At 56.5% G+C, this 25,909-nt stretch overlaps 2 protein-coding genes across 2 annotated transcripts; one reads left to right on the plus strand and one right to left on the minus strand.

Annotated features, from left to right (window-relative positions):
- Positions 1-3,628: 3,628 nt before the first annotated feature.
- Positions 3,629-6,222, minus strand: LOC142910252 (uncharacterized). The gene is made up of 2 exons (XM_076059957.1): positions 5,475-6,222; positions 3,629-3,648 (listed from the first exon to the last, which is right to left on the minus strand). Exons 1-2 carry the CDS (start codon positions 6,184-6,186, stop codon positions 3,629-3,631), a joined length of 732 nt encoding a protein of 243 aa, XP_075916072.1. The 5' UTR covers positions 6,187-6,222.
- Positions 6,223-7,797: 1,575 nt separating this feature from the next.
- On the plus strand, positions 7,798-19,734 carry LOC142910253 (protocadherin Fat 1-like). Its single transcript, XM_076059958.1, has 13 exons — positions 7,798-7,932; positions 9,049-9,491; positions 9,971-9,974; positions 10,515-10,725; positions 11,003-11,615; positions 11,647-14,684; positions 15,064-15,129; positions 15,551-15,937; positions 16,153-16,355; positions 17,020-17,173; positions 17,301-17,543; positions 18,365-18,757; positions 18,879-19,734. The coding sequence occupies exons 1-13, from the start codon at positions 7,798-7,800 to the stop codon at positions 19,082-19,084; spliced, it is 6,096 nt and encodes a 2,031-aa protein (XP_075916073.1). The 3' UTR covers positions 19,085-19,734.
- The last annotated feature ends 6,175 nt before the right edge of the window (positions 19,735-25,909 follow it).

Raw genomic sequence — 25,909 nt, forward strand, 5'->3', positions numbered from 1 at the left:
GGAAAAAGCGTCAGAGGAAGTGTCAGCTGCAGACAGAAAAAAATAATATCCACACCATCTACACGTCAGTATCGATGCACAGAGGAAAGCATATATACACAGTAACACGTGACTTAGACGTCTATACTTATTCATATATTCATGATATAGTGGAAAAGTGTCCCAAATTCATCACACGGGCTGTTATGGCACACAATGAGAGGGCAAATGGTCATAAACATGCCTGGAAGCCCTCGAATCTTCAAAATGAATGTTCACCCAAAACTCCGAGCACACAATTTCGGCTGTCTGGCTACAAAAGGAATATTTATGAGCTAAATTCAGCTGACATAGCAAAGGGTGTTGAAAACAATACTATTTGTGTTAGGCAGAAATGCATAAATTAACGTTCAATCGCAACTTAGAGGTGTGAATCCAGGCTCAGATGTCCTTGAATGCTGGGATGAACAGTTCCGACTTCAGCTGCATGTGTGTGCTGTGTTAACTTCCTGTTTCCATTCATATAAAGAGTTCCAGAGGAAAACAAAAGTAAACTATTGTTACGCTATAACCTCCGTGTTCAACAGAGTGAATAGACGTTACTGCAAACACAAACTGTACACTGTCACTGGGTAAACAGGCGGTGGCGTGTCTAGAATCACGCCTGGCCACCTTCATCTGCTTGGCATGAATGCTTCCTCACTCCACCAAGTAATTAATTGAGGATCAACGAACATATCTGAGGCTAACTGGAGTTTGCGTGTCTCTCTCCGTGGTGAGATGTTAACTACATCACCTGGTGTACAGGAAGTCGTGGGTTCGATCCCGACCCTGACACCTGCTGTATATTTGGAGTTTGCGCGTCACTCCGTTTAGCGTCTTTGACCGATAGACATTGACACACGTATTCTTGGTTCTTTCGGTAAAGTTACGTAGATAGAAAATAACAATAACAGATAATACAATTACATTAAATAAAGACCACTTGTGTTGCGATCAAAACGACGTGAGTTTTTTTCCTTTATTTACATTTTTTTGTTAGTTTCATTTAATTTTCTATCTACGTGACTTTACCGAAAGAACCAAGAATATTAATTCCTACAGTCACCAAAGTTTTAATTCAAAACATTCACACACGTTGACAAAGCCTCACCTTGTGTTGTTGTGGGCAGGTCGCTTCTGATAACAAGAGCGGTATAGCAGCTCAAGCGGGTTTGGCCTGGTAACAAAAGAATGGAAATAAAAACTGCGTGAATATTGACAATAAAACAAAGTTACAAAGTGGCGAGCCGGGTGAAGACAAATTAAACTTAAGCGAGATAATTAAAGTGAATGCAATCAGGCGAGGGCAGGAGGCAAGGCCCCGCGTGGCTAGGCCCCGCGTTGTAAAGTTCCAACCTGGACATCGATTCCCATGCTCGCTGCTACTCAACTGACATCCCTACGAGAGAGAGAGAGGCTCTACCTTGGTAAACAACAACAACCACCACAACGACCACCACCACCATGAGAATTTCTCACCTCGGATTTCAATGCAAACGCGGATCGGCAGCCTCCTGTTACCTTCCGACGTCACGCGGGTAAGCAGGTAACATGACGTCACTTCCGGGGTAAGAGACACGCCCCTCCCATAATAAGCGGCTCGGCAACTGAATAGATTATGTTAATGTAAACTGGCCATATGTCGAGGGATGGGGCGTGGCTGTCGACGGCTTCAACGGATACATTATGTTAATGAACCGCCAGTCACTGGGCGTAGCTTTGCCCAAATAAGGATTGGCACTGGATTGACATCGGCAGTGACCCAAGCGAAGGTGACGTCACGCTCAAGAGCGCTGTGGACGGTGTTGGCAGTGTGAATACCTTGGTGACATGACGTCACTAGCGAAGTACACCTCCCGATGGCACTTCATGCCGATGAGGTCATGCTGAGTGGTGACGTCGCAGAGCGGGGATGGAGTTTAAGTTGATTTAGCTTCATTTTCCATTGCCCCCTCCCTTGGGTGCGTGAACGCAGCAACAACGTGGACATTGTGTGTGTACATACACACACTGTGTGTGTGTACACACAGTATGTATGTACACACATACAGTGTGTACGTACACACTGTGTGTGTGTGGGTAGTGGGGGGGCAAAGGTGGTGCATTAGCCAGTCATCTGAGTCAGTCGACCCATGGCATCTTCTCATCAATTTATTTAAAAAAATATTTTTATTTATTCGTATTTTTTTTTTATTCTATCTACGTGACTTTACCGAAAGAACCAGGAATATGGTAGCGCATTCTCTATTTGTTGCAGAGGTTCAAAGTTCAAATCCTACAGGCACACCTGGCCACCCCAGTAACATTCACCACAATATGCGCTGTTCTGCTTCACGGCGGATGTAAAACAGAGTATTGTGTCACTCACAACGCACATGTTGGTGTCACGGTCAAAATTGTGGTAATTCCAAAACATTATCCAGAAACTCAACAACGGAAATGTTTGGCTACGTACGGTTTGAAAGAAGTGTTAGTCAAACAGAATGTGTATTTGCGTGCGAGTGTTTAAACGTATCTTTGTACGAGCGGTAGGGCAGCGGTTAGCGCTACGCTGTGCTACGAACCCGGAGACCCGGGATCGTTTCCCGCTCACGGCCAACACCGCCAGTGACGATTATCTGAACCGGTCCTGGGCCTCCCCTAGGTCGACTCAGCCTAAAAATTAGTACTTTGTGTGATGCGAGCTTCGCCACTCGGGATACAAAGGCGGCCGGGCGCGGTGCTGGCTACCCACCCACCTCGTGTGCCGTGCCAGCCTTCATAGGTGCTCGCTAACAGCACTTGCCCCTAGAGTCTGTTAATGCTCTACTGGGGATCTTTGTTCTTGTCGTTGTGTACGAGTGGGGAGCGGTAATTTAGTGGCTATCGCACTGCACTCCGTAACCCGGTGACCCAAATTGGATTCCTGCTCATGACACACAACAGTGGCAGATATTTAAACCAGTCCTGGGTTTTCCCTACACCGATGTAGTCTTGAATGACTTCCTAGTGTGGTAAATACCAGGGGAGACAAAGGTGGCCCGGTGCGGTGTTTGCCACTCTCCCCCTCGAGTGCCGTGCGTGCCGGCGTTTATAGCTCACCAACAGCACTTGCCCCAGCAGTCTGTTGAAGGCTGTACGGGGGATCTTTGTGTGTGTGTGAGTGTGTGAGTACCTGGTACGGTGTGTAAACATTGCCACTAGGGAGACAAAGGCAGTCGGGCGTGGTGCTGGCCACCCACTCCCTCGTGTACCGTTCCGGCCTTCATAGGTGCTTGCTAACAGCACTTGCCCCTACAGTCTGTTAAGGCTATATGGGGGATCTTTGTGTGTGTGTGAGTGCAATAAGATCAGGCAACATGACTGGCAGAGAAAATTGCTTGAGATTATTTTAAAAGCATGGGTTTAGAAAAGTGAAAAAAGCATGTCTCTATTATGTGCATTACCATTGAAGGGTGCATTGGGTTCAAAGTCATCCGCATAGCCTCAAATCTGCATTAATGCCAATTTGTCTCCGTATCTGGAAAGATCATAGTATTACAGGTCCTCTCACGCGCTAACCCAGACTGATGTGAGTGCACGATTTCTGTATTACAGTTGTTTTTATTGTCCTTCACTGCATCGCGTTTCACGGTGAATAACCGTTGCCTGGAACATGTATGCTTAGTGGAAAAGATTTGTACATATTGGGCCAAATTTGCATTGTCTCAGAAATTACATGCAAATCAATCAATATGCAGTTCAGGTCAAATAAGACATTCCTTTTTAACGCTTTCCAACCAAGTTTGAGATGTTAATGCATTAGCTCTGTTCGTTCATAACTGCCCATCTGTCTGTAGCATGGCATTTCGATAACCCTCTTAAAGATGTATGGACTGATGCTGTACAAGAAGGATGTGGAGCTGAGTGGGCTTGCCGATGACCGGTACCAGCGGTGTCAAGATCGGCCTCTGTGAAGGAGGCTCGTGAAGCATGCTGCTGGGCAGTTGGAGGCAGTCGCCCTCCAGTAACAACGGAGGGCGGATGAGCGACGCTCACGACAACGAGCGGAGCGTCGGCCACACCAAGTCGGTGCAGTGGTGCCTCTGTCACTCATCTTATTGAGCACACGGCACTTGGGTCTGTCCTGTGAGCTGGCAGAGAGCCTTCGACACATCACGTGGCCTCAACACGTAAGACAAAACTATAATTCGTGTTGTAGAGAATGTACCTCCTCCTATACGTGTAACTTTTAAGTGGTATGCCTTGTAACTGATGAATGATCCGAGTGTGCCACCTATTTCAAAGACAATGAGTTGCTCCAGATGCTTCGTGGAACACAACACCGTTTGACCTGTATCACAAGAACGGGTCTCACCTGAGTTCTCCGTACAGGTTACTTTCAAACACACGCACACTTTGTCCTAACATCACTTATTCAATGTTTGACCCTTGTAGATCAAATGTTACAAGTATGCACAAAACCAGACAAGTATACATTCTAAATTATTGACAGGCATATTAACAAAATTGGATTACTGCAGTGAAATATACTGCATCACGTTACATCGTATTAACAAGAAACTTTTAAAAAAAGTTGCAGTCTGCTTCAGAGTGTATGTAAAACATACTATTGTCATTCAAAACGAGTAGGCCATTGCATGCTGGCGTCTAAGTGAAAATGTAGCAAATTCTAAACATTACCTACAAACTACACAACTGAGATGACACATCAATCATCGCCCCCTACGGACAGGCTCTCGTCCACATGCAGGCCGGTGCAGGGCCACCACCTTGTGCCACACAGCGGCAGCTGCTACTTGGGGATGCTCTTTGAGTGTTTCAGACGAGGTACGACACAGAACTCCGAGTTGCTGAGGCGATTAAGCAAGCACCATGTAAAAGAATATTATAACATAGTGAATGCTTGGGAGCTTATTGGCTCTTGCTCCTGGTTAGAGATCTACCCAACCCACGGGCCCACAAAGTGTTCAACTTCACATTCTTGTCATTAAAGGCCTGTGACAAAGGTGTATCTATTGTAGCGACATCGTCTCTGGCTTACACATCTATCGGGTCTCCACTTGACTTTTTATTGTCTAGGAGCAAGTCCACCCACACCTCCACTTACACAAACTGCTGGGAGTTGCCTCACTCTGCCTCACAGTCAGAATTCTCCTCCTGCTTCACGATGTGAAGGTCCCATTTTGGAGTTGAATCTTCATCTTCACATTTTACCTTCACTTCTTCGCTCATCACTTCTTCACATTTCACCATCACTTCTTCACATTTCACCTCGATACCTTTAAAAGTGTCCAAGCTGGGATTTTCATCCGGTTCTTGTTTCATGAGGGATGGGCTCATTGCGGCACTTTGACTTTCACAAGCTGATTTCAGACTCCGACTCCGCTCCTTGTGGATCTTCCCATGCTTTTGTGTTCTCTGGTGTCTTCGAGGATTTGATGAATCTGCAAACGGCTTCCTGCACAGAGTACACCTGAAGGGTTTCTCTACTGTGTGTGTTCTCTGGTGTTTTACAAGATCAGATGAATGTGCAAACGCCTTCACGCACACACTGCACTTGAAGGGTTTCTCTCCCGTGTGTGTTCTCTGGTGTGTTACAAGATTACATGACTGTGTAAACGCCATCCCGCACATCGTGCACCTGAAGGGTTTCTCTCCCGTGTGTGTTCTCTGGTGTGTTACAAGATTACGTGAATCTGAAAATGTCTTCCCACACACACTGCACTTGAAGGGTTTCTCTCCCGTGTGTGTTCTCTGGTGTACTTTAAGATGTGGTGACTGTGCAAACGCCTTCCCGCACACAGTGCACTTGAAGGGTTTCTCTCCCGTGTGTGTTCTCTGGTGTGTTTTAAGAGTAGATGAATCTGAAAATGTCTTCCCACACACACTGCATCTAAAGGGTTTCTCTCCTGTGTGTGTTCTCTGGTGTGTTTTAAGAGTAGATGACCATGAAAATGCCTTCCCACACACAGTGCACTTGAAGGGTTTCTCTCCTGTGTGTGTTCTCTGGTGGGTCTCAAGAACTGATGACCATGCAAATGCCTTCCCACACACAGTACACCTGAAGGGTTTCTCTCCTGTGTGAGTTCTCTGGTGCCGTGTTAAGTTTCCAGTCCGGTCCGTGCTGTATGCACGCTGGTCGCATTGTTGACTTGTCGTACCGAGCTGCTGCCTTTGCTCCATGAAACCAATTCTGCATAGGAAGCGTCAGAGGAAGCGTCAGCTGCAGACAGAAAATAAGAATATCCACGCCATTTACAAGTCAGTTTGGAGGCACAGAGGAATGCATATATACACAGTGACTTACACGTCTATACTTATTACTATATTCATGATGTAGTGAAAACGTTTCCCAAATTCATCACAATGAGAGGGGAAATGTCATAAATATGCCTGGAAGCCCTCATATCTGCAAAATGAATGTTAACCCAAAACTCCGAGCACACAATTTCGGCTGTCTGACTACAAAATGAATATCTATGAAAGCTAAATTCAGCTGACAAAGCAAAGGGTGTTGAAAACAATACTATTTGTGTTATGCAGAATAGCATAAATCAATGTTCAATCGCATCTTAGAGGTGTGAATCCAGGCTCAGATGTCCTTGAACGCTGGGATGAACAGATCCGACTTCAGCTGCATGTGTGTGCTGTGTTCACCTCCTGTTTCCATTCTTATAAAGATTTCCAGAGGAAAAAAATATATAAACTATTGTTTTGATATAACCTCCGTGTTCAACAGAGTTCATAGACTTTACTTCAAACACAAACTTGACACTGTCACACACTGCCATGAGTAAACAGGTGGTGGTGTGACCACAACCATGCCTGCCACCTTCATCTGCTCAGCATTAATTCTTCCTCACTCCACCAAGTAATGAATGGAGGATCAATCAACATAGCCGAGGCTATCCGTGTCTCTGTCTCTCTCTCCCCGTGGTGAAGGTGTTCCCCTCCACACATTCAGAGTCAACAGCGGCACGCGCTTAGCGTCTTTGACCTATAGATACACTGACGCATGTATTGTTGGTTCTTTCAGTAAAGTCACGTAGATAGAAAATAAAAATAACAGATTAAATTCAATAAGATAAAGACCACTTGTGTTGCGATCGAAACGTCGTGGGTTTATTGTTTTATTTTTCATTTTATTATTATTTTATTTTCTATCTACGTTACTTTATCGAATAAACCAAGAATATTAATTCTTGCAGTCACCAAAGTTTTAAGTCAAAACATTCACACACGTTGACAAAGCCTCACCTTGTGTTGTTGTGGGCAGGTCGCTTCTGATAATAAGAGCGGTATAGCAGCTCAAGCGGGCTTGGCCTGCTAACAAAAGAAAATAAAAACTGCGTGAATATTGACAATAAAACAAAGTTACAAAGTGGCGAGCCGGGTGAAGACAAATTAAACTTAAGCGAGATAATTAAAGTGAACGCAATCAGGCGAGGGCAGGAGGCAAGGCCCTGCGTGGCTAGGCCCCGCGTTGTAAAGTTCCAACCTGGACATCGATTCCCATGCTCGCTGCTACTAAACTGACATCCCTACAACAACAACAATAACCGCCATTCGCCACTAAGTGGCGGTGACGTCACCACGATGCTTGTGCCAGGCTAGGTGCACCTTGAGCCTCTTGCGGCGCGCGGGGCTGCCGGTACGTCGTCCGAGGCGGCGCCGATGGCGACTTCTTCGCCGTGAACCCCGCCACCGGGGTCGTCTCCGTCCGCCCCTCCCTGGCGGAGGAAGCGGAGGGCAAGGAGCGACCCCGCGTCAGCGGGACGCGTCGGGGCCCCCGCGATGCGGACGGTGGTCGCCGGCGACAACAGCGAGCCGGAGGACCGCACGGAAGCGGCGACGGGGAGCGACGGCGAACCCGGGCCGCGGGACGGGATGAGCAACGACGGCGGACTCCACCTGCCGGACGACGTCGCGGTAGCAGAGCGACCATCGGAGCCGGACCCAGCCTTGGCCGCTCCGGAATTGCAGACCAACAACAACAACAACCGCCATTCACCACTAAGTGGCGGTGATGTCACCACGACGCTTGTGCCAGGCTATGTGCACACTGAGGCCACGTGAAGTGTCGAACGCCCGCTGGCAGGAGGTCACGGGGCAGACCCAGGTGCCACGGGTCGACTGACTGAGATGACTGGCTGATGCACCACCTGTGCCCCCTACTGTGCCAACCTGCTGTGCTTTAGCCACCCGGCGCTCCGCTCGTTGTTGTGAGCATCGTTCCTCCGCCCTCCGTTGTTGTTGGAGGGCGACTGCCTCCAACTGCCCAGTAGCGTCCTTCATGAGCCTCCTCCACAGAGGCCGATCTTGACACCGCTGGTACCAGTCATCGGCAAGTCCACTCAGCTCCACGTCCTCCTGTAACACATCACTCCACCTCTTCTCTAGCCCGTGCCGCGCCCGTTTAGCCCCCTCAATCCGGCCGAACAAAATCTGTTTCGGCATGCGGTGGCTGGGCATGCGGGCTACATGACCCAGCCATCGCAGCCTTGCCCGCCGGAGGAGCTCACCGATGAGACCTTTCCTAGATCTTTCAAGGATTTGTGAGCTCCTCACACAATCCAGTCTGGTTAAACCCAGGATGGATCGTAAGCAGGCCAGCCTAAATGTTTCCAACCGGCGAAGATGTTCCATTAGGGGGGTCCACGTTTCGCAAGCATAGAGAAGGGTGGGAATGACCGTGGCCAAGAAGACCTGAGGCTTAGTGCGGAGCGACAGACCAGGTAGCTTCCACACAGCGTTACGCAACCGATGAAAAGATATTGCCGCTCGACTGATGTGGAGTGAGACCTCTGCTGTTAAACTGGAGCCGGTCATAAGCACACTGCCCAGGTATGAGAAACTCTCCACTCTCTCCACAACTGCCCCATCACCGATTGGGAGTTGTGGGGGTGTAGTGTCCGATGGTACAAAATACCCTTTATATCTGTACCATATGGAGATTCCCCCGGTACAGCTATTGAAGGCTTCACGACCACCACCACCATCACCTTCACCGGCGCCGCCGCGCCTGACGGTGCCGCGGCGCTCGAGGGTGCCGTGACACCTGACGGTGCCGCGGCGCACGCGAGAGACGAGCAGCCCGCCTCCCCGTCTGACGGGGCGATGGCTGCTGGACCCGCGGAGGTACACCACCCCAAGCCCAAGAAAAACCCGGCTCGGGGTGGCCTGACACGAGAGGCGGCCGCCAAGCCCCAAGAGAACATACAAGGCGACTGTAAAAACAACAGCAACGAAAATAACGACAACAACAACAACACCTACAGGGACGACGGGTGGTTAAGGTCCAACGTTGTTGAGAACACAAGTGAAACGACCCGCCCGCGAGTCCGGAGGGGGATAGAGTACAACCCAGGGGCCATCATTGACTATGTACGACACCCCTTCAAGGGGCGCGCGGGCACCTTCAGAGAGCAATTCCCCGACGCGCTGGCCTTCATGCAGGCCGCGCGACCACTTTGCAAGGATCCGCAAAGGTAAGTCTGCAGCCGGAAGGAGGCCGACAAGGTGGAGGCTCTAGTACGGAAGGCAGAGAGGAGGTATTCCTCCCAGCTAAAGGGCCCCCCCCCTGCGGCCACCGCCAACACCAACACCTAGCGTTGTGGCCTCGGGATTTAAAAGGGCAAGGTGCGCGATGACGCGCGCGGACTCGAAACGGTTTCCTCTGCGCACGCGATCACCAGAGGCTGGCGGTGGACCGTGAGCCACCTAAGCTGGCGGTGGCCACGCCAGGAGGTGTGCTGTGCGTGCCTCGTGTGCAGCACGTCCACTGAGGCGGTCTGTATACCTACCTGCATTGGCGGCGATCAGCTGCGTCATTTGGATGTGCACGCGGTGACACGTGCGGACCGATTTTGATTTTGTTTTGGTGGTTGGGTTCACCCGTACCGTGGGGGGGGCGGCGCGTGGTTCGCACTTTGGACCCGGTTTTTTTCCCGCTTCTGTGTCATTGCAGAACGGTGTTGTTTTTCGATATGTGCGCTTGTGTTGACGGTGACGAGGTTGTTGCCTGTGGCTGGTGTCGATGGTCTTGCGCGCAATGACGCGCACGGACATTGTTGGCTTTTTTATTGGCGACTCTCGCAATGGAGCACCGGAACCATCCAGGGCATTTGCTGCTGGACAATAAAGTTTATTTAAAAGTCAAAGTCTCTCACTCTCTCACTCTCACTCTCTCTCTCTCACTCTCTCTCACTCTCTCACTCTCTCGCTCACTCTCTCACTCTCTCTCACTCTCTCACTCACTCACTCTCTCTCACTCTCTCTCACTCTCTCACTTTCTCTCACTCTCTCTCTCACTCACTTTCTCTCTCTCACACTCTCACTCTCTCTCTCACTCTCTCCCTCACTCTCTCTCACTCTCTCTCTCTCTCACTCACTCTCTCTCTCTCACTCTCTCTCACTCTCTCTCACTCTCTCTCTCACTCTCTCTCTCACTCTCTCACTCACTCTCTCACTCTCTCACTCTCTCACTCTCTTTCTCTCACCCGCGCGAGCAGGTGCAGGACGGCGGGGTCCCCGTGAGGCGAGCGTACGCCACGCTGGCGGTGAGCGTCAACGATGCCAACGACCACGCGCCCTGCTTCACCGGCGGCCCCTACGAGGCCCGCGTGGCCGAGTCGGCGGCCGTGGGCTCCGCCGTGGTGCGCGTCACGGCGACGGACCGCGACGACGGCCCCAACGCCGACGTCAGATATAGCATCAGATACGGTGACCGCCGCTTCCGCCGCCGCTCCCGCCGCCCCTCCCAACCGCCCCGGGGGGGGGGGGGGGGGGGGGAGTTTCTGCACAGGGGCACGTTTCCAGCGTCGTGGTTTCTCCGTCGCGTCCCTCTCCCCGAGCGAGTCGCGAGCCGCGGGTCCAACTCGGATCGCTCGGGAGCCGACGGGCGCCGCGGTTTCCCCCGCGTCGTTTGCCCTCGGCGTCTCCCTCCGGATTCGGTGACGTGAAATCGCGCCCGTCCCGCTCCTCCGAATTCTCCCGGCAGGAAACGTGGGGAATTCCTTCGCCGTCCACCGCGCGCTGGGCGTCGTCTTCGTGGCGAGGAAGCTGAACGGCTCCGCGGTGGAGGCCTACGAGCTGACGGTGAGGGCGGTGGACCGGGGGCGCCCGCGCCGCGTCACGAATGCCGCCGTCCGCGTCGTCGTCGTCGCCGCCGACGCCGACGCCCCCCCCAAATTTGCCTCCGGAGGCGGCGGCGGCTACTCGGCGGAGGTCGCCGAAGGGGCCGCGCCCGGGAGCTTCGTGCTCGCGGTGAGCGCCTCTGGCCGGTCGACGGTCGCCTACGAAATACGGGAGGGCGATCCCGAAGGCGCCTTCGACATCCACCCGACGTCCGGGGTCGTTGCCGCCAAACGGCCGCTGGACCGCGAGCGGACGCCGTCGTTCCAGCTGACGGTGCGGGCCACAGACGCGGCGGGCCTCTCGACGGACGCGTCGGTGACGATCCTCGTGCTCGACGAGAACGACAACGCGCCCGTCTTCGATCGCCCGCGCTACCGCGGGGCCGTCGGCGAGGAGGCGGTGGCGGGGACCCTGGTGCTGGACCCCGACGGCGTCCCGCTCGTCATACGAGCCGCCGACGCGGACGACGGCGAGGGGCGCGCGACGGATCGTCGAGCGCGAAGCCAGAAAGTACTTCTCCGTCGACCCACGCACGGGGGCCGTCAGGACGGCCGGGGCCCTCGACCGCGAGACGACGGCCGAGTTCCGCTTCCGGGTGACCGCCTCGGACGGCGGCAGCCCGAGGATGTCCGCCGAAGCTCCGGCCGAGGTGACGGTTGCCGTGCTGGACGCCAACGACTGCCCGCCGGCGTTCTCGACGGCCGCGTACGAGACGACGCTGACCGTGCCGACCCACGCCGGCGTCCGCCTGCTGACCCTGGCGGCCTCCGACCCGGACGTCGGTGCCGCGCTGACCTACCGCGTCGCCTCGGGAAACGTCGGCGGCGCGTTCGCCGTGGACGCGCGCACTGGGGACGTCGAGGTGCGAAACGCCTCCCTCCTCGCCGCCGGCTACGACCTCGGGGTCGAGGTGTCCGACGGGAAATTTCGGAGCGCCGCGCGGGTGAAGGTCTCCGTGCGGGCGTTCGGCGGCAGGCTGCGGGTTCCGCCAAAGATCTCGGCGCGCATCCCCGAGAACGGCGCGGCGGGCGCCGTCGTGGCCGCGGTCGTCGCGACGGGGGGGGACCTCAACGAGCCGCTCGTCTTCGACCTGCTCGACCCGAGCGGCGCGTTCCGGATGAGGCCGACGGCGGGCGTCCTGGAGACGGCCGGCGTCGCGCTCGACAGGGAGGAGCGCGATCGCTACGAGCTGCTGGTGGAGGTGAGGGGCGGCCCGAGCGTCGCTCGCACCGTGGTCGAGGTGGCCGTCGAAGACGTCAACGACAACGCCCCGGCGTTCGTCGGCCTGCCGTACCGCGCCGTCGTCGGGGCGGCGGCGGCGCCAGGGAGCGCCGTGCTGATCGTGGCGGCCCTCGACCGGGACGTCGGCGAGAACGCCAGGGTGAGGTACTCGTTGAGGGACGACCGCGACGGCCGCTTTCGCGTCCGCCCTTCCGGCGGCGAGATCTTGCTGAGGACGAGCTTCGCCCCGGGCGCGTCGGGCAAGGACTTCGTCGTGACCATGGTGGCGATGGACTGCGGGACTCCTCCGCTGTCGTCTGCGGTCGGCGTCACGGTCACGGTGCTCGACGAGGACACGCCGGCGTTCGAGAGCCTCTCCCACGTCGCGTGGGTGCCCGAGGACGTCGGGCCGCCCGCGCCGATCGCTCACGTCCGCGCGGCAGGTCCCGAGGGCCTGCCGCTCGTTTTCTCCATCGTCGACAGCGACCCCTTCGACCAGTTCTCCATCGACTTTGACACGGGCGTCGTGAGCGTCGTCGGCTCGCTGGACCGTGAGACGCGGGCCAACTACCGCCTCGCGGTGCGGGCCGCCTCCCCGGCGACGGGCCTGCACGCCGACGCGAGCCTGGACGTCGTCGTCGGGGACGTCAACGACAACCGGCCGCTCTTCGCGCGGGGCGCCTACGCCGCCACACTGTCCGAATCTGCGCCCCCGGGGACCTCCGTCGACACCGACGCCGGCCCCAACGGGGCGCTCCGCTACGAGATCGTGGACGACGGGGAGAAGGGCGGCGAGGGATTCTACGTGGACCCGGACGGCGGGCTGGTCATGACCACGGCGCCCCTGGACCACGAGCGGAGCCGGCTCCGTCGTTTCTCGGTGCGGGCGACGGATGGCGGCTCCCCTCCCCTCGCCTCCGACGTCACGGTGACCGTCGCCGTCGAGGACGCGAACGACAACGCGCCGGTGTTCGAGCGGCCGCTGTACAAGGCGTCCGTGAGCCGGCTGTCTTGGCCCGGGCACTTCGTGGCCGCGCCGAGGGCGTTGGACGCCGACGCGTCGGACGCCTACCGGCTGCGGTACGCCATCGTCTCCGGCGACAACGACCCAGCGAGCTTCGCCATCGACGCCGAGACGGGCGTCGTCTCCGTCGCCGTCCCGCTTGAGCGGAAGAAGCTGGCCGCCTGCTACCACCTCCGAGTCTCGGCCACGGACGGCGCGTTCGTCGGCGACGCCACGCTGGCGGTCGACGTGCGGCCCACCAACCGGCACGCCCCCGCCTTCGAGCGGGCCGAGTACGCGGCGGAGATTCCTGAAAACTCCGTGACGGGGACCCCGGTGGCCTCGGTGCGGGCCACGGACGCCGACGCGGGCGCGTTCGGGCGAGCGTCGTACTCCATCGCGAACCGGTTCGCCCGCGAGCGCTTCACCGTCGACGGGAGCGGGCGGATCTTCGCGAGGGCGCCCCTCGACAGGGAGGACCCCTCGCAGAGGGCCGTGGACGTCCGCGTCGTGGCCCGGGACGGCGGAGGCAGGGCGGCCTTCGCCACGGTCAGGGTCGTCGCCACGGACGAGAACGACAACGCGCCCCGGTTCGTCGCCGCCGAGTACTCCGGCGGAGTGCCGGCGAGCGCCGCGAAGGGGACCGCGGTCCTGCGGGTCGCCGCCACGGACCGCGATGAGGGGAGCAACGGGGCTGTCGTCTACTCGCTCCGGAAGGGGCGGGAGCCGGACGCCTCCGAGGACGTCCTGGAGGTGGAGCCCCTGACGGGCCGCGTCGTCACCAAGGGCGGCCTCGCCGGCCTGGAGGGCTCGCGGCTGTCGTTTTTTGTCGTGGCGGAGGACGGCGGCGGGCGCGCCGCCGCCGTCCCCGCGTCCGTCGCCGTGCTGCCCGCCGGCACGGCGGCGCCGGCCTTCGCCCAGGCGGCCTACGAGCTGACGGTCGCGGAGGACGCGCGGGCGGGGAGCGAGGTCGGCGCGGTGGCGGCCGCGCTCGCGGGCGATGAGGCGGCCGCGTACGCCGTGGTGCCCGGCGGCGGCGGCGGGGTGGCGGATGACGGCGCCGGGGGCGGCGCGTTCGCGGTGGTCGCCGGCGACGGGCGGATTGTGGTGGCGAGGGCGCTCGACCGCGAGGCCGTGGGGAGCCACCGCTTCGAGGTGAGGGCCACGTGGCGGCGGGGCGGAGCCGACGTCACGGCGCAGGTCCCGGTGACGGTGCGTGTGGAGGACGTGGAGGACGAAGCGCCCGTGTTCGAGTCGAGCGTCTACGAGGCCACCGTGTTGGAGAACCTGCCAGGCGGAGTGCTGCTCGTGCAAGTGAAAGGTAACGCAACCGTGTGCGGCGCTGGGCTCACTCGGTCAACAAACGCGTCTTTGTGCGGGTGTCTGTGTGGTGTGTCTATGGGTTTCTGAGCGAGTAGTCTATGGGTCACACAGATAGCTCCAAATGGTAGGGGCTGCCACTCTTCGGTAACCAATTTAACCAATTTACTGGGAAAATATCACGGCGGGAGGAAGTGTCCGCAGGGACGAGGCCTGGAAACAGCAGGGCAGGTGGGGGACCGCGCCTGACGCTGTTGACGCAGCGGCGTTCTCTCCCCTGGCGGTGTCAATTGCGCGTGCCGCTGGTTCTCTGCTATGCTGGTTCGGTCGATGCTTGGCGCTTTCCGCCCTTTCTCGACGTTGATGGCTTGACGTTGCAGAACTCTTTGATCGCCCTCGGTGGCTGGCCGTCGTCTTCGCTAGTTGGTCGCCGTCTTCTGCCGCCGGTAGCTGTGATGACGACGTATGGCTCGTGTCTCTCTTCTTATGCCAAATTTCTTCCTCTGCCGCCTTCTCACCAAGGATCGGAACTTCCTTTGATTTCGCTCTGTGTTGTGGGGGGGGGGGGGGGGGGGGTTGGTTGTACGTGTGTCCGTGTGTGTTCTGATTTATTAAGCCATCTGCTGTTCAGCCTTACCCTGGTTTGATTCTTTTATGGCTTATCTCCGTCCCTCGGTTGTGTGTAAGAGGCTGTTGCTGTGAGGGGAGGGAGGGGTGTTCACCTCACCCCCTCTGGCCTCCAAGCGACACCATGATTGATAAAAAAAAAATATTGGCAAAATCATTCTTAATATCAATTTTGGAAAAAAGGCCTACATACAACACCCCCCCCCACTCCCCCCATCCTCCCCCCGACCCGTCCCTCAGCGACGGACCGAGACGGCGGTGCCCAGCCGGTGTACAACCTGGTCGAGCCACGCGAGAGCGGCGACGCCGGAGAAGCGGAGCCGCTCTTCATGGTGGACGCCCGCAGCGGCTGGGTGAGCACGCTGAGCCGGCTGGACTGCGAGGCCCGTGACCGGCACCACCTCCTCGTCGAGGCTTTCGACCCGGCACGCCCCGAGCACCCGCCGGCCATCGCCAAGGTGCTCGTCATCGTGAGCGATGCCAACGACCACCCCCCGCGGTTCTCGGCCTCGGTGATCGACGTCCGAGTGCCGGAGGACGCCGCGCCCGGCCTGGCGTTGGCTGTCGTCCAGGCGGACGACGCGGACGCCGCGCCGGAAAACCGGGATCTTACGTACCACCTGACAGGTAGTGTGCAGTAGTGTATAGTGTAGTCTACTAGTACGCCACTACACCTGTTGTGTTGGAGTGAACCCACCACCGCATTCACAGTTGGTTGCGGAAGCCTCTGCATTAAACCGACTCTCGTCATCACACTCTCTTCATCACACTCTCTTCGTCACACTCTCCGTCTCGACGGCGAGCGACGTCCGCGTCCCACCCCCCGTCCACGCTGGCCACAGGCGGCGACCCGCTGGGCCACTTCTCCCTCGGCCCCGTCAAGAGGGGGGGCGAGTGGACGCTGCGCCTGGAGCGGCCGCTCGACCGGGAGGAGCAGGAACGCCACCACGTGCTGGTGATGGCCACCGACGGCACCTTGGTGAGGATGGTCGTCGTGGCCGTCACCGTGCTGGACGTCAACGACAACGGCCCCATGTGTGACAAGGTACCCGTAACCGTAGACTCGCCACACAGGCTCACAGACTCGTCATACCCTACCACACCACCGTACTGCTGTAACGCCATGAACACACGGTATACTTACCTGCACTGGCGGACAGACGCCAGTAGGGGGTGGTATGTGGGCCACCGGGGTTCCCAAGACCCAAATAAGGGGGCTGTGGGAATATTCTAGGATCCCCTGGAACACTCTGGAAGGAAGGCGTGGCCAGGGGCGGAGAGGGCGTGGCCAGGGGCGGAGATGGCGTGGCCAGGGGCGGAGAGGGCGTTGCCAGGGTATAAAAGCCGGACCCCTGAATGGGTTCCGCAGTTCTCAAGTTGAAGACTGGAGACCGGGCTTAGAGTAGGACCCTGGGAACCCCCAGACCCACTGTCCTTGTAAGGGCCGGGGCTGTGAGGGAAAGTGGTCGGACCCAAGGACCTTGGCCGGGTCGGGTCAAAGTAGCCTCCCCCTAGGGCCCCTAGCCGCAGGGCTGAGAGTGTACGTGGTCCCAGTCGATAGGACACGATAGCCCGGAGGCCACACCTCCCCAGATGGCGGGCGTAAGGGGCCCTGTGCTATAGTTACTGTTAAATAAGTGTCGCCTCGACTACCGGCTCTCCCTCACCTTTGGGCTCACTGCACTACCGCTGTCGCCACGGTGCCCCAGCTGTGGTACAACGTCACCGTGCGGGAGGACGTCGCCCCACAAGTCTTCCTGCTGAGGGTTTCAGCCCGTGACTCCGATTCCGGCTCTAACGGAACCATCGGGTACTCGCTGCACGGTGCCGGAGCGAATCTCTTCCGCTTGGACCCCGTCAGCGGTAACGCTCATCGCGCTCTCTCCATCACGCTCTCGCAGCCGTCGGGGTTGTGATAAAATTTCATGTCCACCTCCTGTGTAGCGGGCGAGGTGGTTAACGTCTTTCTCGTCGGCGTGGCCCCGCGTAGGGGAGCTATTCACGCTGGCGCCGCTGGACCGCGAGGCCGCCCCGGCCCACGCGCTTGGTGTGGCCGCGACCGACGGCGGCGGCCGCTCCTGCCGGGCGGAGGTCCTCGTGAGGGTGGAGGACGTGGACGACTCGGCCCCGCGCTTCAACACGGGGTCGCCCCCCCACGCCGTCGCCCTGCGCCTGAGCCACGCCGGTGTGGGGACGGTGGTGACGAGCGCGCGCGCCGTCGACGCCGACCTGGGTACGACGGTGGCGACGGTGACGACGTACACACGCGCGCGCGCGTGACTTTGAGTGTGTATGTGCGCGTGTGTGTGTACATTATGGGTAGCGGTTAGCGCGCAGCGCTACGAACCTGGCGAACATCGCCACTCGAGAGACAAAGGCGGCCGGGCGTGGTGCTGGCCACCCACCCCCTCGTGTGCCACGGTGCCGGCCTTCATAGGTGCTGCTCTCTTACAGCACTTGCCCCTACAGCCTGAGGCTACACATGGGATCTTTGGCAATCTAGACATGTTCCTATCGGTGAGTTCCGGCAGGCAAGGCTGCGTTGGCTCAGTCGTGTGGCCCGCATGGCCAGCCACCGCAAGCCCAAGCAGCTCCTGTTCGGCCGGATATAGGGGGCTGAACGGGCGCGGCACGGGCTAGAGAAGAGATGGAGTGATGTGGTACAGGAGGACGTGGAGCTGAGTGGACTTGCCGATGACCGGTACCAGCGGTGTCAAGATCGGCCTCTGTGGAGGAGGCTCGTGAACGACGCTACTGGGCAGTTGGAGGCAGTCGCCCTCCAACAACAACGGAGGGCGAAGGAGCGACGCTCACAAGAACGAGCGGAGCGCCGGGTGGCTGAAGCAAAGTAGGGGGCACAGGTGGTGCATCGGCCACTCGTCTCGGTCAGTGAACCCGTGGCACCTGCTGGGTCTGCCCCGTGACCTCCTGCCGGCGGGCGTTCGACACTCCACGTGTCCCCAACGTGCACCTGGCCTGGCACAAGCGCCGTGGTGACGTCGCCGCCACTCGGTGGCGAACGGCCGTTGTTGTTGTCGTCGCCGTGTATTGTAGGCCCCCACCGCAGGGTGACTCACTCTCTGCTGAACTCTGCCGGCGACCGCTTCGCCATCGACGGCCGCTCGGGCGTCATCACCGTCAAGCGTCCGCTGGAGAGCCGCGACGTCTACAGCCTCACGGTGCTCGCCCACAACGGCGGCGGAGCCTCGGCGACGGCGTCCTCCACCGCGGTGATTTCCGTGTCCCTGCACGACGATGACGACGAGCGCGGCGTCGCCGCCGCCCCGGCGTTCCGGCGGCTGGCCTACCGCGCCGCCGTGCCGGAAGACGCAGCGCCGGGCACCGTGGTCGTCGCCGTGGCGGCCGTCCTCGGCGGGGGGGGCGCGGTGAGCTACGGCATCGCCGGCGGCAACGAGCTCGGGGCCTTCGACGTCGACCGGAGGCTCGGTGAGAGACGCGGCGCGGGGCGCAGGCGGCGGTCCCCTCGGGCCGTGGGGGAGTTCCCCCGTCCGTGTGTCTCCGTCTCTCCGTCTCACAGACGTGCGTCGCGTGTGCCGCGTGTGCCCAGGCGTAATACGCGTCGCGGCGAAGGCCCTGGACTACGAGAAGCGCCGCCACCACTACCTGACGGTGTGGGCGGCCGCCGCCAGCGACGACGACAACGACGACGCCGCCGGAGGGGCGGCGACTTCGCCGAGCGCCGTCACCGTGGTGACCGTGGACGTCACCGACGTCGACGACGACGCGTCCGCGGTTCCCCCAATGGGCTCGTGAAGCGCCGTCGTCGGGGAGGACGCCCTGCCTGGCGACGCCGTCGTCGGGGAGGTGGTGGCGTTGACCCGTAACGACGCGGTTACGTTGTCGCTAGACCGTCGGCAAATTTACATTTCAACGGGATCATTTGGCCAAACGGTCATCGTCCCTCGTGGTCGTCATCGGCAGCTGGCAGCTAGCAGCAGCAGCAGCTCAGCGAGCGGGGGGGGGGGGGTCTTCACCTGCTGACCGTCAAAATGCACCGTTGCTTTTGTTTTGCACGAGCAGGATTTAAATTCGCGAACTCTTCCCGTTGCCGAGCCGCTCACCGTCCCGCCCAGCCGCCTGCGGGGCTACCGTGGGGTGCCAGGACGCGGCGACATCATGGTGACCACGGTGGGTGGTAGTGTTCGTTGTTCAGTTGAAGAAGCCGTCTCCCTGCTGTGTTTGTGCTGCGCCGTTGAAGCCGCCTCCTTCGCCGTTTCGGCATCCGTTGAGTGGAGCAGCAACGACAGCAGAGGAGGAGATGCTGCGTCCTCGCCACAGCCGGCGTGTGGGCGGCGAGTCCACGTTCGACCGATGGTGCCCCCCTCTCTCCTGTTTGTTCGGTTTAGACCCTCGCCCCCTTCAAAGTTGCGTTCGAATAAAAGAAACCACGCGGTTTGAAATGGCGTTGTGGTGTGCGGTGGCCCTATATACTCGCACACGCACAGACTCGCACGCACGCACACAGGCAAACGTACGTACTCGCACGCACACACACACGCACGCGCTCCGTGTGGTTACCACCTGGCTAGCTACACCAGTCACGTGGTGACTAGTGTAGTTAGCCTGGTGGTCACCACCTGGCTAGCTACACCAGTCACGTGGTAACTAGTGTAGCTAGCCTGGTGGTCACGACACACTCCACGGGGTTCCCAAGCAAGTTCCCACGTGGTTCCAAGCAACTTCCCACGGGGTTCCAAGCAACTTCCCACGGGGTCCCAAGCAAGTTCCCACGGGGTTCCAAGCAACTTCCCAGGGGGTTCCAAGCAAGTTCCCACGGGGTTCCAAGCAACTTCCCACGGGGTTCCAAGCAACTTCCCACGGGGTTCCAAGCAACTTCCCACGGGGTCCCAAGCAAGTTCCCACGGGGTTCCAAGCAACTTCCCAGGGGGTTCTAAGCAAGTTCCCACGGGGTTCCAAGCAACTTCCCACGGGGTTCCAAGCAACTTCCCACGGGGTTCCAAGCAACTTCCCACGGGGCCCCAAGCAAGTTCCCACGGGGTCCCAAGCAACTTCCCGCGGGGCTCCCTCCACAGCCGACTGCTGCCCCGTGCTGCCTCCTCGTGGCCGGCCGTGGGATCAGCCAATCACGGCCGGCCACGAGGAGCCCCGCAGCCACCCCCAGCCCCGGCGCTGTTCCCCGACTCCTCCTGTGACCCCCTGACCCCGTGACCCCTCCGCTCCACCCTGCGGCGACCCCTCGACTCCGGCTACGACCCCGCTTACGTCACGGGCTCTCTCTCCCCCTGATGTATCCCTGTGGGACGTGACGTCATCCCGCCCCCCCGGGCGCGTATGACGGCACCAGACGTGACGTCATACGCGCCCCGGAGGCGAGCGTGACGTCATGTCCGCGACCACTCCTCTATATTGTGTACACGACTGCACGGTGTGTGTACAACTTCGTGTCCACAACAGCGCTCTTATTACTTTGTCTTTCTCTATTAATATTTATATATAACTTATCTTTATTTTGTTCCTCTCTCCTCACGCGCTGATGGCAGCGCTACTGCTACTGCTGCTACTGCTGCTAGAGCCGCAATGGTGCAAGGGGCAATCTGCAGCTATGAGGAGGAGGCCCGGGGAGAGGATGATGATGAGGAGGCGTTCGCGATGAGTGAAGTTTTGCAGACGCAGAGTCTCGGAGGGAGGAATGAGGGAAAGGAAAATGAGAAACGGCGTCGCCAAACCTGAGCACCGCCAGCAGTAGCAGCCACCACCACCATCAGCAGTAGCCACCACCACCACCACCCGCTATCAGCAGTAGCAGCCCTCACCACCACCACCACCCACTAGCAGCAGTAGTGTTGTATATATAGGTGTTATGAAAATTGATGAAAATAATGAAAATTAAATGAAATTTGAGATTTGCATAATTTATCTGAAATTATGTTAATCAGTGTAATTATGCGCATAAATTATGCTGATTCGAGAGATAATCGTATTAATTTATGCGAGTGGGCGTGGATATGATAATGCAGGTCGTTATGGATTATCAGGTCGAGCCTCGGTGACGAGGATTGTTATGAATTGGAATAACGCAATTAATCGTATGCAGTGACGCAGGCGTTGTGAGCGTGAATGAGAGAGAGTCGATTCGACTCTGCTCTTTAATTCCGTATTATCGATAAGGATACGATTACTCTCGATTTAACATGAATTATGTGTGTTATGGATTATGTGTGGTGATAGTGTGCTTATGATAGGTCCCCAGGATTCAGATCTCATACGCAGAACAATATTATTCAGAATTTCAGGAAGAATCACACACAAACCTTCTGCTTTGATCAATTTTATTTTCTAGCTAACTTTAATTTTTGGATAATATGAAAACTCAATCTCGGGATGTTGGAATTTCAACACAGCGTTAACATGATACCATCACGATTGCGTTGTTTCACCTCAATAGCGGCACCTGTGGTTAATTCCCGACGCGTAATGCAATCGATCGGTTGTTGAGAGAGAGATTAAAAACATGCGAACTATTCTATCAAAACCTTAACCTTATAATATGCAAACTCGTATTCTTGAATGATTACACAACACGGCACTCGGTATTTGATTCGTATCCAATCCTTAACACATTCTGATATGCGAAATTATTATGCTTGAAATCGTCAGCACAGTACCACGGCGATGTTCGTTCATTGATTCATCAATGATTATGCAATTAAAGCATTCGACTGAAATAATTCTGATTGCCTCATCAACGTAACTCAATGGGTGGCGATGTTTTTCGTTATCAGCTAATAGTTGACGCAGTTATCATGAGTCTTGTATGTTTAATGGGAGGGTTGTTGATTTCTTGCGTTGAGCAAACGCCTAGGTTGATTTCCTTGTCAAAAAAAAATGTTTGTTCGTTGTGTAGCGGTGGGGGAGTGAGGAGGGAGTGTGGGGGAGGGGCATACGAACGACTGCCAGTTTCTGTCCACCGCTGGCTGGATGAGCCAGCACGACGCTCGCCGTCGTCGCGCCGATGGGTGTTGAGTGCCGGGCCGCTTCCCTCTCAGCCCTGGTGACGCGAAGTTGCGCGCTGTAGCACGCTGGTGGCACGCTGTTGGCACGCGCTGGTGCTGGTGGCACGCTGGTGGCGCGCTGTTGGCACGCGCTGGTGCTGATGCTGGTGCTGATGGCACGCTGGTGGCGCGCGCTCCCTCTCCTTGAAGATGCGCGAACGCGCTTGGTCACTGGTTTGCTGAAGTTGTTGGCGGCTGCTCGTGCTTTTCCGCTGCTGGTTGAGCCACGTTGCACGTGCTTTCTTTGTGGAGATGCTCGAGTGCTCTCAGCGCTGATTCGCTGATACTTTGTTGGCGGCTGGCCAAGCTTTTTCTTCAGTTGAGTGAGTGGCCGTGCTGGTTCGCTGACAGCAGGTTTCCTCCACTGCTGTATGACTCACTTTTGTTGATACATCGCGACTCAGCGATCCTCGTTACTCAGCGAGGCTCAGAGCCAGCCGCTCCATGCGACTGCTCGTCCTGTGGACGTCTTGACTCGCTGATCTGTCTTGACTCTTGACTTAACGTCACTGACTTTTGAAAATGCGGCTGACCGTTATATTCAAAGACAATTCTCTCTGCGCAGTGGAAAAGGGGGGGGGGCGGGGTCTGTGTGTGTGAGTTCGTGTGTGTGTACAGATGGTTCCTGCGATAATGATCTGTTTGCCCTGGCGTGAAATTCCTCTCTCGCGCTCTTCGGGAGAGACAAAGGTGGTCGGGAGTACCTATCTCTTTATACTTTCGACTTTATATTTCTCAAATACCATTTGGTCCCATGTTCGCCAAGACTCGTGTTTGTAACTACGTCCTCCCGACACCCCTCTCGGGTTACCGAGGTTCACATTGATATGATGGAGTTATTAGAAAGAAAAATAATTTTCATCCTGAGTTTAAGAGGTCCGTTTCCAGATTGTTGGAATCCATATCCCTTGGTTCTGTAAGGTTCTATAATGGAATATCGTTTAAGGTTAACACGTTATTATTGTTATATTGCAATTTTCTTTAAAACTTTGTTTGCCTGGTTGCCGTGTGTGGGGTGGGGTGTGTCTCCTCATCAAACCCGGCTGGCTTTTCCAGATGGCCCCTTGTGATAAGGTGTTATTCCTGCTTCTCCGCGCTGTGAGAGAGACAAAGGTGGTCGGGGTTGCTTGGGATATTGTTTAAACTCTTTCGTAAGTTTGCCCGTTCGCCTCATTCCTTCTCGATAACCTTTGATGTGACTCGGTATTTTGTCTCCAAGCTTTGTTTTAACAGTAAAAGTATTAAAGGTAAAAATCATTTGATAGCGAATTATTGGATAATAATTCACTGATGTATCTGGCGGCCTGGTCTTGATTGGAGTGAGCGCGAGGACCGCTAACTTTAGCTTATTCTTGTTATTGCATTTTAAATTTGAACCGTTGTTTTAATGACAAAGGAAAAAATATATATATGGTTTAACCCGTGGGCATCCTCGTTTCTGGCTTGCGGAGGGCTTCCCTCTGCGTGACCTCCCTTAGGGCACATCAAACTCTTGTTCATCTGGAGATCTTCGCAGATAGCTGCTAACATCCTCGCCTCGAGAGTTTTATTATTTCTTTATTTTTTAATGGTCTGTTTATGATCGACATCTGGTTTTTCGTGTGCCTGGCTTACGGGTTTTATTTTTTTTTGTTTGTTAAAAAATATATTATATATGACACAAATATTATTAATATCAATTTTGGAAAAGGCTCATATACAACAGTAGCAGCCACCACCACCCGCTATCAGCAGCAGCCACCACCATCAGCAGTAGCAGCCACCACCACCACCACCCACTATCAGTAGCAGCCACCACCACCACCTGCTATCAGCAGCAGCCACCACCACCACCCACTAGCAGCAGCCCTCACCACCACCTCCACCCACTAGCAGCAGCAGCCACCACCACCCACTATCAGCAGTAGCAGCCCTCACCACCACCACCACCACCACCCACTATCAGCAGTAGCCACCACCACCACCCGCTATCAGCAGCCCTCACCACCACCACCACCCACTAGCAGCAGCCCTCACCACCACCACCCATTATCAGCAGTAGCCACCACCACCCGCTATCAGCAGCCCTCACCACCACCACCACCCGCTATCAGCAGCCTTCACCACAACCACCATCACCCGCTATCAGCAGCCCTCACCACCACCACCACCCGCTATCAGCAGCCCTCACCACCACCACCCGCTATCAGCAGCCTTCACCACCACCACCACCCGCTAGCAGCAGCCCTCACCACCACCATCACCCGCTATCAGCAGCCTTCACCACCATCACCCGCTAGCAGCAGCCCTCACCACCACCACCCGCTAGCAGCAGCAGCCACCACCACCACCACCCACTATCAGTAGTAGCAGCCCTCACCACCACCACCACCACCTATTATCAGCAGTAGCAGCCCTCACCACCACCACCACCTCTTATCAGCAGCAGCCACCACCACCCGCTAGCAGCAGCAGCCACCTCCACCACCCGCTATCAGCAGTAGCAGCAGCCACCACCACCACCACCACCCACTATCAGCAGCCACCACCACCCGCTATCAGCAGTAGCAGCAGCCCCAGGTTAATGTCGCTCTATGTAGCTTGAGTCGCCCACACCCCTTGTCAGCATGCGAGCTCGCATGCTGACACGGGGTGTGTATGCGTATGCGGGTTATATGCGGGAAAATACGGTGCTCATATTAAGGGAATACACACGCTTCTCTTTTACGCATATAGACCTGAGGGCTAAGGTAGTTTACCTCAGTTAATTTTTTTTATTAAATATCATGAGTTTAATAAAAAAAAAGAAACGTATTTACTGTCCGGATCTGCGCACCTTCTTCATACGTAAATGGAATTGTAAATCACGAGGCGGGTAGAACTCGTAACAGCCTTTATTATAAATCACTGTGGAACGTCAATCTCAGTGGAGTGCTAATACAACTCACATGATAACCACCACCATCATAACCACCACCATCATGACCACCACCATCATAACCACCACCACCACCATCATAACCACCACCACCACCATCATAACCACCACCACCATCATCATAACCACCATAACCACCACCATCATAACCACCACCATCATAACCACCACCACCATCATAACCACCACCACCATCATGACCACCACCACCATCATAACCACCACCACCATCATAACCACCACCACCATCATAATCACCACCACCATAACCACCACCATCATAACCACCACCACCATCATGACCACCACCACCATAACCACCACCACCATCATAACCACCACCACCATAACCACCACCATCATAACCACCACCACCATCATAACCACCACCATAACTCTCACCACCATGATAACCACCACCACCATCATAACCACCACCATCATAACCACCACCATCATAACCACCACCACCATAACCACCACCATAACCACCACCACCATCATAACCACCATCACCATCATAACCACCACCACCATCATGACCACCACCACAATCATAATCACCACCACCATCATAACCACCACCACCATCATGACCACCACCACCACCATCATAACCACCACCACCATAACCACCACCATCATAAC

The sequence above is a fragment of the Petromyzon marinus genome, unplaced genomic scaffold, assembly GCF_048934315.1.
Source record: "Petromyzon marinus isolate PM22_M1 ecotype Great Lakes invasive population unplaced genomic scaffold, UKy_Petmar_22M1.pri1.0 PM_G_Scaffold_14, whole genome shotgun sequence".
Taxonomy (NCBI): domain Eukaryota; kingdom Metazoa; phylum Chordata; class Hyperoartia; order Petromyzontiformes; family Petromyzontidae; genus Petromyzon; species Petromyzon marinus.